General features: G+C 33.9%; 1 protein-coding gene across 3 annotated transcripts in view; it reads left to right on the top strand.

The window, feature by feature from the left end:
• ATG4C (autophagy related 4C cysteine peptidase) overlaps positions 1-15,130 on the top strand; it is an 84,615-nt gene that overhangs the window by 46,677 nt on the left and 22,808 nt on the right. For 2 of the 3 annotated variants that reach the window (XM_054484513.2, XM_054484520.2), the window contains 4 exons: positions 1,582-1,718; positions 6,576-6,654; positions 7,322-7,398; positions 13,994-14,113. In XM_054484513.2, the coding sequence (XP_054340488.1) occupies positions 1,582-1,718; positions 6,576-6,654; positions 7,322-7,398; positions 13,994-14,113 (413 nt within the window). The remainder of the gene's footprint in view (positions 1-1,581; positions 1,719-6,575; positions 6,655-7,321; positions 7,399-13,993; positions 14,114-15,130) is intronic. The other variant, XM_063654794.1, reaches the window with a different exon arrangement.

The following is a 15,130-nucleotide window of genomic DNA, read 5'->3' as shown; positions in this document are numbered from 1 at the left end:
GCCTCCCCCTCAGCATTTCCTGTTCACCCTTCTCTCTTTGTTTTTTCAAAGCATGCATCACCATCTCTATTTCCTCCATTAGCATGCATGCTCAAGGAGAGTGGGAATTTTTCTGTTTTGCCTGCTACTGAAGGTCCAGTGTCTTATAGTAGCTAGCTATCAATAAGTGTCTATTGAATACATAAATCAGGTAGGTATTTTTTTTAAACTTTTATTTGAGGTTCAGGGGTACATGTGGTACTTGTTAGATAGGTAAACTTATATCATGGGGGTTTGTTGTACAGATTATTTCATCACCCAGGTATTAAGCCTGGTACCCAGTAGTTATTTTTTCTGCTCCTCTCTCTCCTGCCACCCTCCATCCTCAAGTAGACCCGAGTGTCTGTTGTTCCCTTCTTTGTGTTCGTGAGTTCTAATCGTTTAGCTCCTACTTTTAAGTGAGAACATGCAGTATTTGGTTTTCTGTTCCTGTGTTAGTTTGCTAAGGATAGTGGCCTCCAGCTCCAACCGTGTTGCCACAAAAGACATGATCTCATTCTTTTTTATGGCTGCATAGTATTCCATGGTGTATATGTACCACATTTTCTTTAATCTGTGAGATGGGCACTTAGGTTGATTCTGTGTCTTTGCTATTGTGAATAGTGCTGCAGTGAACATTCGTGTGCATGTGTCTTTATGGTAGAATGATTTACATTTTCCTGGGTATATCCCCAGTAATGATTGCTAGGTCAAATGGTAGTTTTGTTTTTAGCTCTTTGAGGAATTGTTATACTGCTTTCTACAATGGTTAAACTAATTTACACTCCCACCAGTGGTATATGAGCATTCCCTTTTCTCCACAACCTCACCAGCATCTGTTACCTTTTGACTTTTTAATAATAGCCATTCTGATTGGTGTGAGATGGTATCTCATTGTGCTTTTGATTTGCATTTCTCTAATGATCAGTGGTATTGAGCTTTTTTTAAATACGCTTATTGGCTACATGTATACCTTCTTTTGAAAAGTGTCTTTTCATGTCCTTTGCCCACATTTTAATGGGGTTGTTTTTCTCTTGTAAATTTGTTTAAGTTCCTTACAGATGCTGGATATTAGACTTTTGTCAGATGTATAGTTTGCAAATATTTTCTCACATTCAATAGGTTATCTGTTTACTATTTTGATAGTTTCTTTTGCTGTGCAGAAACTCTTAAGTTTAATTAGATCCCATTTGTCAATTTTGGCTTTTGTTGCGATTGTTTTTGGTGTCTTTGTCATGAAATCTTTGCCTGTTCCTATGTCCACGATGGTATTGCCTAGGTTGTCTTCTAGGGTTTTTGTAGTTTTGAGTTTTACATTTAAGTCTTTAATCCATCTTGAGTTGATTTTTGTATATGGTGTAAGGAAGTTGTCCAGTTTCAGTCTTCTGTGTATGGCTAGCCAGTTATCCTAGTGGTATTTTTAACTTACTAAGACATTTCTGGTGATGCCAGAGATGAGATAGCTCGCTGTCCATTGCGGGGTGGAGGATAAATTTGGGTAAAAATATTTCTGAAAATCGCTTTTATATAAAATTTAATACATATTCATTATGTTTTTCTCAGTTTACAATTCTGATGTAATTGATAAACAGAGTGCTTCCATGACTTCTGATAATGCAGATGACAAAGCTGTTATTATTCTAGTTCCTGTTAGACTTGGTGGAGAAAGAACCAACACCGACTACTTAGAATTTGTGAAGGTATGAAATAAGTGCTGAATTTTTTTAAGGCAATACTAGCTAATATGAAAAATATAGAAGGTTTGCAATTTTTTTCTGTTAAATGAGTAGTGATGATTTTGCAGTTGTACGATGTACGTTGTAAAGTTTGACATTAGAGATTTTAAATTTCGGTAGTATAAGACCAATGTGAGTTGAAGAGCACGGTATTCTATAACAAAATGAAAAGGCTTTTAATCTTTGTAGCTAATCAGGGAGACACAGATGTAGCAATAATCATAACCTGTAATATAGTTACAGTTTCATTATTCTTATTTGTAATTTTAAGTATATATCTTTATTCATAAAACTGGCATTAAACTATATCACATTAATTATTGAAAAAACTCTCTATTACTGCTATGTTATCTCATAATATGTTTCCTGTGACACCATGATGTGAATAAGAGATGAGATTATTTATATAGCTAGAAATAATGAAGATATGAAGATAGTATTTGGAGGAATTCCAACTTTGTTTTTTTCATCTTAGCCAGTTAAAAATCGGTTCTTTCTTGGAGCACATTGTTTGGTTTCTTGCACCAAAAGAACCTGTATAGTTATGGTATCTTGTTTTGGGCACCAAGACATTCACGTACGATAAAATACCTTGGAAATAGTTTCTGATTAAGGCAAAAGTTTTTAGTTTATTTTCATAGTTTCAATAAAATTCTTCATTTTTTAGTAGTCTCTTTTTGCAGCAATAGTTGGAATTCTTCTTTAAATGGAGTGTTATGGGATATAGTAATGTTGAAATAAAGTCTGAATCTGTCTTTTATGATTAATAACAATTTGTTCCCTCCATGAGGCATTAATCCCATATTATAGTCTCTATATATTTAGTTGGAACATCTATTCTCAGGGTAGATTGTGCTAATTCTAGAAATCTAGAGCAGTTGTTTTTAACATATGATACATGGAAGTTTTTTAGCTGGTATACTGGCTTTTCTTAATAGTTACTAAAATTTTGGAAGCACATTTGTTACTAAGAGTAACAATACTGTAATATATCAATGACATATTAATCTTCCAAATAAAGGTAAGGTTTTGATGTCTGACATGTATCTTTAGTAGGATTATTGATGCAGTATGAGAAGCTGTGAACCACTTCATCTAGAGAATCTGTTGAGGGTTTTGAGACTTCTGACATGTTGTCATCTCTAGGTGGGTTTTAATCAAATCTGAACTGGATTCTTTTTTGCCTTCTCTGCTACCATGAGAAGATTAGAAACTGATGCAGTCTTGGAACTGATTCCTTTAGCCAAAGCTTCATTCCTGGTGGAATGGGTTGCAAATGGCTTCAGGCATGTTTCATCTGGCTGAGGACTTTGCTATTTGGTGGTATCGATAGTATTCATTAGATTGTCTCACTGCCTAATGCTCTTGAGTGATTCATGGTTAATAGCTTAACCATGGTTTGTAGTGAAATGTAGCATCCTGCTACATTGTATGAGGAGAAGGAAATTTGGTGTGTGTTTTATTGTTCCTTACCACAGGAGGTTTATTTATTTATATTAATTTTTTTAAGGACCTGGAATGAGGAAAATCCAGTATGTTCTTTTTCTTCAGCAAGACAAATTAGGACTTTTCTTTTTGTAGTGAAACGAACTATGGTTAAGCTGTTAAAGTGAAGCCTCAGTATCTAACATATAGGAGTTACTCAATACATATTTGTTAACCCTAATTTGTATAATACTTTTCAATGTAAATTTATCTCATTTTGTCCTCACAGTAGCTAGGAACTGGATTGTCTTTATGAAACAGAAAAGACATAGAGAAGTTAAGTGATATATCCAAATTCAGATAGCAAACTGGTAGCAGAGACTAGACTTTTCTTGACTAAGTTTGTTTTTCATATTTTTCTCTAAAACATGAACTTTTTGAAAGGTAACATTTTCTTGAGCTTCTACTAACTTGATTTACACCGTAGTCCACTACAGTGGGAGAGCAGTGACTATTGAAACATTTTGATTTTCCAGTTAGGTAAAAATGGCTGAAATGGTTAAGTGGAGTAGGTTATATGATAGGTATTATGTTTGGCCAGAGGGGATAGTTGAGTCAAACCCCAATGAGAGCATGTAAAGAGGTATTCACTTAGAAGTGAAAAGGTAGTGTGTTCATTAGCCCTAAAAGAAAAATAATTTTTTCCTTTTTTTCATGTATGGTCAGCCATTGTATTTTTTCCTGCCAAACCAATGTACATTGGTGAGTCTAAAATGTACTGTTCAGTTCTGTTTTTCAAATTTATTAAACAAGATATTTCAGAGATAGTGCCAACATAGCATCCTGCTACATTGTATGAGAAGAAGGAAATTTGTTGTGTGCTTTATTAGTCCTTACCACAGGAGGTTTATTTATTTATGTATGTATGTATTTTTAAGGACCTGGAATGAGGAAAATCCAATATGTTCTTTTTCTTCAGTGAGACAAATTAGGACTTTTCTTTTTGACTGATTACTTCAGTCTTATTTATTGCTTCATGGATACAGCTCAATAAATTTTCACCACTAGAAAAATAACTGTGAAGAAGCTCTTTTAGGAACTGAAAAGTGTTTCAATCCAAAGATACAGCCTCTTATATGTAATGGCATTCTAGCTCCTAATCTGCTTCTAAGCGTTTATTACTAAACTTGCTCTAATGCGTTGCAAGGGAAATACAGATGTCAAGAACCAAAGTCTTTGTTCCATTACTTAGAAACATTCATTTTCTGAGGAGAGTCAGTGACAATCCTTGCTATATATTTTTTTCTTTCTTTTCTCAGTTGTAAGAGACATAGAACTTTCACTGCCTCACAGGTCTCTATGATATAAACATTGCATTTCAACTGATCAGACTGCCTCAAAGTAAGGCACTCTCTAATTGTATTAAGGGTTTTTATTTAGGGGGAAAACAGTAGAATTCTTAATTGATAAGTAACTTTATTACTATTTAGTGAGATTTTTGATACAATTTTATCTTTATTTTTAGTTAGCTGTAAGATTTTAACCTGATATGCTTTCTCTGTTTTATTTAATTTTTTCAGTTGCAGCTCTCTATTTCAGAAAAAACTTCATGATATTTTTACAATACTAAGAATATACAAGGTTGTTCTTTAGAGGGTGTCCGAGTCCATTTTTTGCTGCTGTAACAGAATACTGGAGACTGAGTAATTTATAGAGAACAGAAATTTATTTTCTCACAGTTCTGGAGGATGGGAAATCTAAGATCAAGGCACTGGCATCTGATGAGGGTCTCCTTGCTGCACTCTCACATGGTGGAAGGCAGAAGGGCCAAAAAAGGGTGAACTCTGTCCTCACGTGGCAGAGGAGCAGGAGAGAGAAACCACTCCTGCAAGTCCTTTTTATAGCAACATTGAGATTTTTGATACAATTTTATCTTTATTTTTAGTTAGCTCTAAGATTTTAACCTGATAGTCATGCAAGCTCTGCCCTCATGACCTAAACACCTCCCCAAAGGCTCCAGCTTTCAACACGACATTGGGGATTGAGTTCCCACACATGAATTTTGGAGGGAATAAAAATGTTCAAACTATAGTGGAGGGTTACTTATAACAGTGAGAACTTGGAATGACTTAAATATTTATAGTGGAAGTTTCAAAGCACATTTTGTTGTCATAAAATAGAATATTTTTCAGCTACTACATATTATTAATATAGAGCTCTATTGATAGGAAAAGATATGACATAATGAGCAACAAAAGGTTACAATGGCATGTGTTGTGAGATTTCACATATATAAAATTGTATTTGTAAATCTGTGTGTGTATGTATGTAATGTAGACAGATGTTAAGAAGGTGTTCCCCCAAATATTAATAATGATGAGCTCTGGGTGTTGGAATTTGGGAAAAGTTTTACTTTTTTCTGTATTTCCTGTATGTGTGTGTGTTCTGTATGGTTTGGTTACTTGTTAAAGGAAAAAGAACGTTTGTCCATATATTTATTTTTATATCTTAGAGATTTCAAAACATCCTCTCATTTAAGAGAAGGGAAGCTTAACTATTGTTTAATAGTTTTGGGATTTTATAACCTATACTTTATCATTATTAGTGTTTTATAGGATATATCAAAATTATTGCAGGAACTGTTGTTAAGACATTAGTTGATTCCACTAGACATTTTAAAGTTACTCAATTGAACGTGTTTTTAAAAAGATATAGAGTTGATTTGGCCTAACTTAAATAGAGTTTTGCTTAGAATAGATTGCTTAGTAGATTGTATTAAATAATTTATTGTGGCATTCCTGATATTTTATGATTAGTAAAATAAATTGGCTTTAAATGCAATAATAATTATTATTTTCCTTGGATTAAGTTATTTTCATTACTCTTTATTTCAAATGAAGTAGCATAAAAAATTTGAGTGAATGCCATTGATTAGAAAATGGCTTTCAATTCGTGATTCTAAGACTCAAGGTTCAATGATAACAGCAGTAAGGACTAAGAACTATCTTTAGCATTTCAAAAAGCCTGATGAAAATTTTACGTTGATCACAGTGAAGCTGCACCAGCTAACTGGAAGGCTAAGTGTATTGGCTTTGGCAGGAATTTTATTGCCTTACGGTGGTAAAATTGATTATCTCTATATGTAGTAGTTGTTTAATGTTGTTGAGCAACACGCTGATCAAAATATTTGATTTGTCATGTTAATGTTGAGTGATTTAAAGAAAAGGAAGGCAGTTTGGAAGACAAGTGGATTTCAGAACCTGGGTGCAAATGTAATATAAATGATAACTGGTAGTGGTAAATTTGGGAGCTACTAATATTAGTAATAGAAATTTGTTTGCTTTGAATAATTACCACTTGCCTCTTGACTAAATCTGTATTAATTTTTTTTGGCAGGGTATTTTAAGCCTGGAATATTGTGTGGGTATTATTGGTGGCAAACCTAAACAGTCATATTACTTTGCTGGATTTCAAGGTTAGTGATTTAGTAAAATATATTTCTTCATTGTTTTCTTTTAAAAGTCAGAAAGTTAATATGAGATCATCTGGAAACAGGATGATTAACAGAGCAAAACGAGTACCTTATACATTCATCAGTCCTACAGTCCTACGATAGCCACTCATTTGTCATTTGGTCCACAACATAATTAGATTCTGTAAAATGTATGTTTAATTTCTGTTATTGCATAAACAAGGCATAATTTATTGGTTGCACTAAACTTCAGAAGACATTGCTGCCACATTGTGGCAGTTGCTATTTACATATTAACTTTTTACCAGTTTTAGTGGTGCATGTTGATGATAAAATGACAAGCAATATGTTCTTCCTGTCAAGATAAAGAAGTACAATACATTTTTCATATGCAAACTGTAGAATATAATTGTGTGTTTGTGAAAGTAATTTTATCACCAAAAATTAAATGACAGTCTCATCACTTTATAAAAATTCTGCTTATACAAGCATATTTGATTATGCAGAAGTTAATCTATCCTGTGCAAACCTATGTTTCAGTCAATGAATATCAGTCTGGCAAGCTGTTACTCCCAGATTTTTTTCAGCTGTTCTACATAGAAATTGGATTGTAAGCAGTGTAATAATAAGGTGTTTTTTGAATTACTTGTCTTCTGTTTTGTCCTTGTAGATGACAGTTTGATTTACATGGATCCTCATTACTGCCAATCTTTTGTAGATGTCAGCATAAAGGATTTCCCTCTTGAGGTACTGTGGATAAAGAGCTGATACTGTTTTCTTACCATATGAAGTAAACTAATTATTTAGAGATGTGCTAGGTAGCTATGCTTTTACAGTATTATAACTACTGGTTAATAATCAATATTTTACTGATTTATAGAACCATAATTAACACAGTGGTCAAAGGTTAAGTACTTTGTTGCTGAATTTTAATTTATGATATACTTTCTTCTTCATTTATCTTTGTCTCTAACTTGTTAGAAACCCTGGCCATACTAAAATAAATGATCAAGTCTCCAAGTAATTTTGTATAGAGACAACTAAACAGTACTGAAGAATTTAAAATGTTAGGCCTGTTTAAAAAAAAGAAAAATAGAAGGGGATAGACGGGTTAGAGTAATAAAGCGACTTAATGAGGTTATCTGCTAAATTATTTTGCTTTGAGTACAGTAATTAAATCTTAGCCTTTAGTTAAGTTTTCAAGAGCTTAGTTGGGTTTCTAATTTTTTTTTTTTAGCTTTTATTTCTTAACCTCTTCTTTTCCTTTATACAGGTCGTTTTGTGATCCAGTATTTTAATTCAGAAAAATTTGAGAATACATAAATGAAACATGTAATTATTACATGGTTTTGATCGTTTTCCCAGTTGGTGCTTTTACAGACTAAAGTAATTTTACAGAATAAAATAATTTAAATCACTTGAGTGTCGTGGATCACTAATTTTCAAGGACTTGATGAATTGCAAATGTAGTTGAATACTTTGTTTTAGTAATTGCTTGCTAGCTAATATTAACACCTAATAGTATTTAAGAGATAGAATATGAAAATAGATAAACCACAAGGTTAAAATCTGGTTCAGAAAGATATGTTATAAAACATTTTGGCATCCTTTGTAAACTATTACGTCAGTTAAAGTATAAGCATGTGGAGGCCAGAGGTCAGGTCTATTTTGTCTTTCATAGTATCTTGCACCTTAATAAATATTTGCTAGTTGACTGATTGGTACTGGGGAAGGCACTACAGAATAATTGTACCATGTGAACTACATCGTAATTCTCTTTCTGCCTTGTGGTCTTATAGCACTGATTCTTGTGTCCAAGTTACATTTCCAGTAGATCAGTGCCAAATTGACTCCTTATAAACAGTAGATACTTGAGATTTAGATGGAAAATTGTTCTTAGTATTTTAGTGTTACCTAAATAAGCAAATTAAAAGATTATTGGTCTGATTATTTTGGCCAGTAGAGAGAAATTATCCATCTGATATTTTGAGAGACTGCAAAGATACCAAGTGAATGAATATCCTGGCTATGTGTATACAATCAAAATTAGAAAGGCTTCAACTCATTATTGGGAGACTGTTGCAACACTCCAAGAGGGAGTTATTAATAATAAAGGTTTGAAGTAGGCTGGTGATAGTGAAAATCGAAAGGAATAATTGATTTTAAGATTTTACTGTGTAAGGTAAAATTTGTTAAAATTGACTTCTTAAATGCACAGAAACATTTCTTATATAGTGGGACATTTATAGACTGGGTTTATAGATGTTATATTTTTGAGATTCTGGTAGAATATCTTAATCTGTGTGGAAAATTCCTGTTAAAAATTTTTATTTTTCTGCAATGAAGGGATTTATTTTAGTTAGTAGCATCACTTGTTTTCCTATGAAAGTATAATATAAAAATTATATCAAGTTGTAGAGGAATAAAATTTCACTTTTTGCTTTTTATCATCTTTTAAGTTTGTAATACACCAATTAAAGGTGTTTTAACTACCCTGTATTACTAACCATCCTTGCTTTGCTATACTGCTTGTATATTTGTAGCTAGTGAAATTATGTAGTTGATTAATGTAAAAAATTATATGCATATTCTAAAACCACCCTTATACTTCAATTATTAAAGTCGTTTTTATAGGGAACTTTTTGGATCAGTATTTTTTTTGGTTAATAGATGGAGATATTGAAACCTTAAATCATCCATTGATTCCACATAAATAATTGCTGGTAGTCCTCTGATATTTTGAGTGCCCTAAATCTAATAGATTGTGAAATTTTAAGAAAGTGGGATGATATGAGAATATTTGAGATTAAAGAAGAGATTTAAACAGATTGTATCTTTTGCTGTTCTTACAGTGTTGAATTTCTACATTTCTAGAATTGAACTCTTAACATTTTGAAACCAAATCAGACTAACTCATTTCTTTCTTTTTTAATGAGCTCTTTCTAGGTGCAAGGGACTTTCCTAAGCCCTTTAGAGTCCTCTGTTGAACTCTTTTCTTCTCTGTGGTTCCAAGCGTTTTGATTATATACATTTCTATTAATGTTTAATTCTTGTGACATTTTCTTCTGAAATAAATTAGTATATCCTATTGAATTTCTATACTAACTTTTAAGAGACTCTTCCTCATTTTTAGCTATCTTCACTGAGTTTTTAACACATTGCGAAGTGAACGTCAGCAGTTATATTTGGATCCTAAGTCTAGTAGTGAAGATATGCCAGGGATATCTTTGGTTAGGACTGAGGAATGGAGCACATGGTTCAGTGTGAGGGCACATTATAATGTAGAAACTCACACTGTAATTTTCAAACAGAAAATGAAGTTCAGAGGAGCAGCATGAACAACCTTAAACAAAAGTCATCAAAGAACAACTTGAAATTAGAAGGGAGTGAGAAGAGGCCTCAAATGGGCTTTGGCAGTGAGGGTATGTAAGAAAAGCTTTATTAATAGACATGTTAGTTTGTTCTGATTACTGGGTCCCCAGTTCCAAATGTCAGATTTTAGGAGGTTCATACAGTGATAACTGTTTTAATCTACCTTAGGAAATTCAGAAATAGTGGCAGTAAAGCTATTAGAATTACGTGATGTGGGCATCTAGATTGGATGAGTGAATTCATCAGTGAAAGATAATACCCTTTATGAATTACACATGTGAACTGCAATTAGTAGTAGGTTTTTTTTTTGTGTTGTCTTTTGGGTGGAGAATAGGGTCTTGCTCTGTTACCACTCTGGTTGGAGTGTAGTGTGTAATCACAGCCCACTGTAGCCTTGACCTCCTGGGCTTTAGCGATCTCCCCACCTTAGCCACTCAAGTAGTTGGGACCACAGGTGCGTGCCACCATACCCGGTTAATTATCAGTAGGTACTTTTTAGTAAGGGTATTTTCTAATTAACTGTCTTAGGAAGCTTCATCTGAATCACCAAAATAGCATAGCTGTACTTATAAGCATATGTTTCAGTATTGTTTTTGTATGTTTAGGTAATTAGACTTCACTATTCTAAACAATAAGCCTAGAATAGTGCCTGTCATTTTGTAGGTGCCTAATAACTATTAAGGCAATTGGTAAATAATGTATCAAAAAATGAAATAAATGGGAATTGATTCTCTCTGGCCAGTATTTCCAGAAACAGTGTTACAGAAGTGTATCTAGTGAATACTCCTTAAAGTGCGTTTGTCAAGTAGATGCTACTCCTCTTACCAATCATTAGAATTTTAAAAATTAAAAAAAATCTTAAATGCATAGCTCAAAAATTATCACGAAGTGACATAGCCCTGAATTAGGAAAATATTTGAAAGTTTAACTTGTTCTGCAATAGACAACAATTGTGAATTGTAAATTCATGTTGGTTGGCCTTTGAATCTTCTTGGGTGAACAAAATGATATGAATGGCCGGGCATGATCGCTCCCACCTGTAATCCCTCCACTTTGGGAGGCCAAGGCGGGTGGATCACCTGAGGTCAGGAGTTTGAGACCAGCCTGGCCAACATGGTGAAACTCTGTCTCTACTACAAATGCAAAAAAATTAGCCAGGCGTGGTGGTGCACGCCTGTAATCCCAGCTATTTGAGAGGCTGAGGCAGGGGAATTGCTTGAACCTGGGAGGCGGAGGTTCCAGTGAGCAGAGATCGCACCACTGCACTCCAGCCTGGGCGACAAGAGTGAACCTTCATCTCAAAAAAAAAAAAAAAAAAAAAGTTTAAATGATATAAAATGCCTCTCTGTTGTATGAGTCCTAGTGCTCATGCAGCAATACCCAATATCAGTTTAAGTGATCAGAGATTTATATCTGTGTTTTTGTGAATATTTTAAAAGTTCTTTGTAGATATTAAAACAACCATGAATAACAATTTAGTGTTTGTTATTATCTGTGATGGTTGTAGTCAATACAGTGAGATAGTAATAAGACTATTCTGGTTTAGTATTATTGGTTCCTACATGAAAAGCCTTTTAAAATTAAACAATTTTTATTTTCTAGAGACGGAGTTTTGTTCTGTCACCCAGGCTGGAGTGCAGTGGCACCACCATAGCTCACTGACGCCTCAAACTCCTGGGCTTATGCGATTCTCCCACCTAAGCCTCCCAAGTAGCTGGGACTATAGGTGAACGCCACCACACCTGGCCATTTAAAAATTATTTTTAGAGGTGGGGTCTTGCCATGATGCACAAGCTGGTCTCAAACCTCAGCCCTCAAGCAATCCTCCCACCTCAGCCTCCTGAATTTCTGGGCACAGGCATGAGCCTGTCTCAAGTTCTTACATGAAAATTTTTACCAGTGCTTTAGTATAATATGGGATACCCTTTGTAGATGAGTTCAAAAATATATTATTAGACCATGTAAAAGATTTTGGCCCTCCTTCTTATCCCCGACTGGTAAAAAAGTTAAGAAACATTCCTTATTATTGTCTTTGGAATGAGCTGGGCAAATGGTTATTTGTAGATACCATGTATGTAGAATAATTTCTTATAAATATGACTTAGAACTGTGCTATATACCCTAATATACTCATATTCCTGTAAATTGTTAACTAACAAGTTTGTTTAACTTTTCTGTGCTTTTCTAGTTCTGTTTTAAATATTTCTTTGCTAACATAACAGGTAGATGAATGTTAGAAAAAGTCCAGCTAAGATTATACTTGTATTGACTAGTGCCATGGAGGTTCCAGTTTAGCTAAGTTGAATCTCAGTACATAAAGTAAGTTAGCTAAGCATTTTGCAGAAGTCATAGTTTTGAAAACTCGTGTTTTGTCCTATATTAAGTGACATATTGTTGGATTTGAATCTAATATGCAGTTGAACTTTTCATTGGAAAAAAAAGCAGCTTGAATGTGTATATTTTGCATATCTTTTGGTGATGATACGGGATACAAATTGGGTCACTAGGATGTACAGGGAGAGAAAGAGTGATTTTAATTGATTTCACCATGAACATAACAAATTTGACAACTTATTTTTTCCACACTTTAATAGATAGTGTGAAGTTAAAAATCCCTTAGTTTTAGGCATTGAATGTAGGGAAACTATAATTTTATGAGCTCAAATCCAGCTCCCCTCTCCTCCCCTCCCATTAATGGAGATGAGTCTTGCCCTCTTGCCCAGGCTGAAGTGTAGTGGCACGATCATATCTTACTGCAGCTTCAAAACTTCTGGGCTCAAGCAGTCCTCCTGCCTCAGGCTCCTGAATAGCTGGGATTGTACATGGGAGCCACAGCACCCAGCTCCTAGATTATTTCTTAATTGAGCTTGTTCTTTAATTCAAAAATTTCCCACACTTACCTCCCATCTGCCCAGTTATCTCCCTTTCCCACAGACTTGTTAATTTTTGTATATCCTTAGTTTATTTATATAAATATGAATATATAGTCTTATGTTGTTTTTAACACAAACATTTTTTCTACATACAGGAAAAGACTTGGTCACTTCAGTGATTTTTAAGGACAGGCTAAGCATTTAAGCATTAAAAAAAAATTTTAAACACAGTACTAAGGTGTGATTGTGAAGAACAAAAAGATTGCAGTGATTACTTTTATGTTCTGCCCTTTTCTACTTTTGTATTCCCTAAAGATGCCAAACTCTACTAACAGCCAAATCCATTAGCAAGACAGTAGAGAAACTAGGGCAGCCTCCCCAGCCCATTTATATCTGTGGCACTGTGTCTGTTGGAGAAAAGTGAACTAAAGAGACAAAAGGACTGATGAGAAAGAGGGCAGGGACCATAATGGAATGGTTTCACCTGTTCCAGCCTGTTCCCTGAGAAGAAACAAGAATTAAAGCACACTCAAAGAGAAAGTTGAAGAATACGCAGTTATGTACTAATTGTGTGAATTGCTAAAACCCTCAAGTTGACCTCTTTTTATGTCAATATAGAACATTTACCTGAATCTGTGTATTTGTTTAATAAGTCTCGATATCCTTGTTAAAAGGTTTATAAACATTAACCCAACAAAACAGACTTAACTGCATTTTATCTCCAACAAAACAGACTTAACTGCATTTTAATAGAAATGGCTAACTTGATTCTAAGCCTCATACTTTTTTTGTGTCTTTTTCATGTTTTCAAGTGTTAGAAATGCATACCACTTTTGACACACTTCCTTTCTTTGCAGAATGGCACTAATATCACAAAAGGTTGAAATTTGGTGAATTAAATATATAAAAATGTTGGCTCTTATATTTTACAGTTTTGCAGAGTGGGGAGGACCATCTGCATAGGATGAACTAAAACACAATTTGAAAATCATGTTTATAGTGATGGGAAAAAGCTAGATAGAAAATTTTAAATAATAGTTTTATATATACTTGTCTATCAAAGATAAATTAATCCTAAAGAACTTTAAAAATTACAGACATTCCACTGCCCTTCTCCCAAAAAGATGTCTTTTCGAAAAATGGATCCCAGCTGTACAATAGGATTTTACTGTCGAAATGTTCAGGACTTCGAACGAGCTTCTGAAGAAATCACCAAGGTATCTTTATTTAAAATATTATATTTGTAAATGACCTAATTTTATTAGAGACAGACTGTCAGAACGCAAAAACCTGTAAATTATGATATTTTTATAAAATTTCCTCTTGAATGTTAATATTATTAGGAGTATTGTGAACTGAAAAATAAAGCTATTTGAGGAATCTTAGCGTTTGAGGCAAATGAAATAAACTAATGACCAGTTGAAAGTATTGATTGGTCCACTAGGTGGCACTGTTGAAATAAAAATCCTTTTGCAAACTCTAGAACGGTGCAAGCAATTAGGTTATATTCTATTTGAAGAAGATTTTAAAAGGGCAATCCCTTAGGGGTAGGAAAAAAATTAATGAAGTATTTGATCAAGCCAAATTGTGCATTATTTCTTGTTAGTCCAAGTGCTTCTTTGATTTTTTTAAAAAGAGAAATGGTATTTTTGGATTTCTCGGAACTGCTTTATCAAATGAGCTGTGTTTTTACCTTCCAATAAGCTTGTCTGATCTGATCTGTTCTACTTATAGGATCTTTGAAAGAGGTTTATTTAACTTCTTCTCATTACATTTATACTTCTACATTTTTTTGGTCCTTGAGTACTGCTAAAACATTTATGGAACCTTAATATCTGTCTCTATTTAGTACTTCAGAAAATAAAAAAAGACTGCTTTTTAAAGAAATACACATAGTTTGATAGCTGTTTATTTGTATCAGTAGTTGGGCTATCATTTTATGGTATGTAAGGCCAATACTTGTCATTTTTGGGAATTTTTTTTTTTTTTTTTTTTTTTTTTTTGAGACTAGGTTTCATTCTTGTTGCCCAGGCTGGAGTGCAATGGCGCGATCTCGGCTCACTGCAACCCCTGCCTCCCAGATTCAAGCAATTATCTTGCCTCAGCCTCCTGAGTAGCTGGAATTACAAGCATGTGCCACCATGCCTAGCTAATTTTGTATTTTTAGTAGAGACGGGGTTTCTCCATGTTGGTCAGGCTGGTCTCGAACTCCTGACCTCAGAATTCTTTACTGG

Source organism: Pongo pygmaeus, chromosome 1 (genome assembly GCF_028885625.2).
Source record: "Pongo pygmaeus isolate AG05252 chromosome 1, NHGRI_mPonPyg2-v2.0_pri, whole genome shotgun sequence".
NCBI classification, from domain to species: domain Eukaryota; kingdom Metazoa; phylum Chordata; class Mammalia; order Primates; family Hominidae; genus Pongo; species Pongo pygmaeus.
The sequence above is the reverse complement of the archived record's forward strand: the minus strand, read 5'-3'. Positions and strand labels throughout refer to the sequence as shown.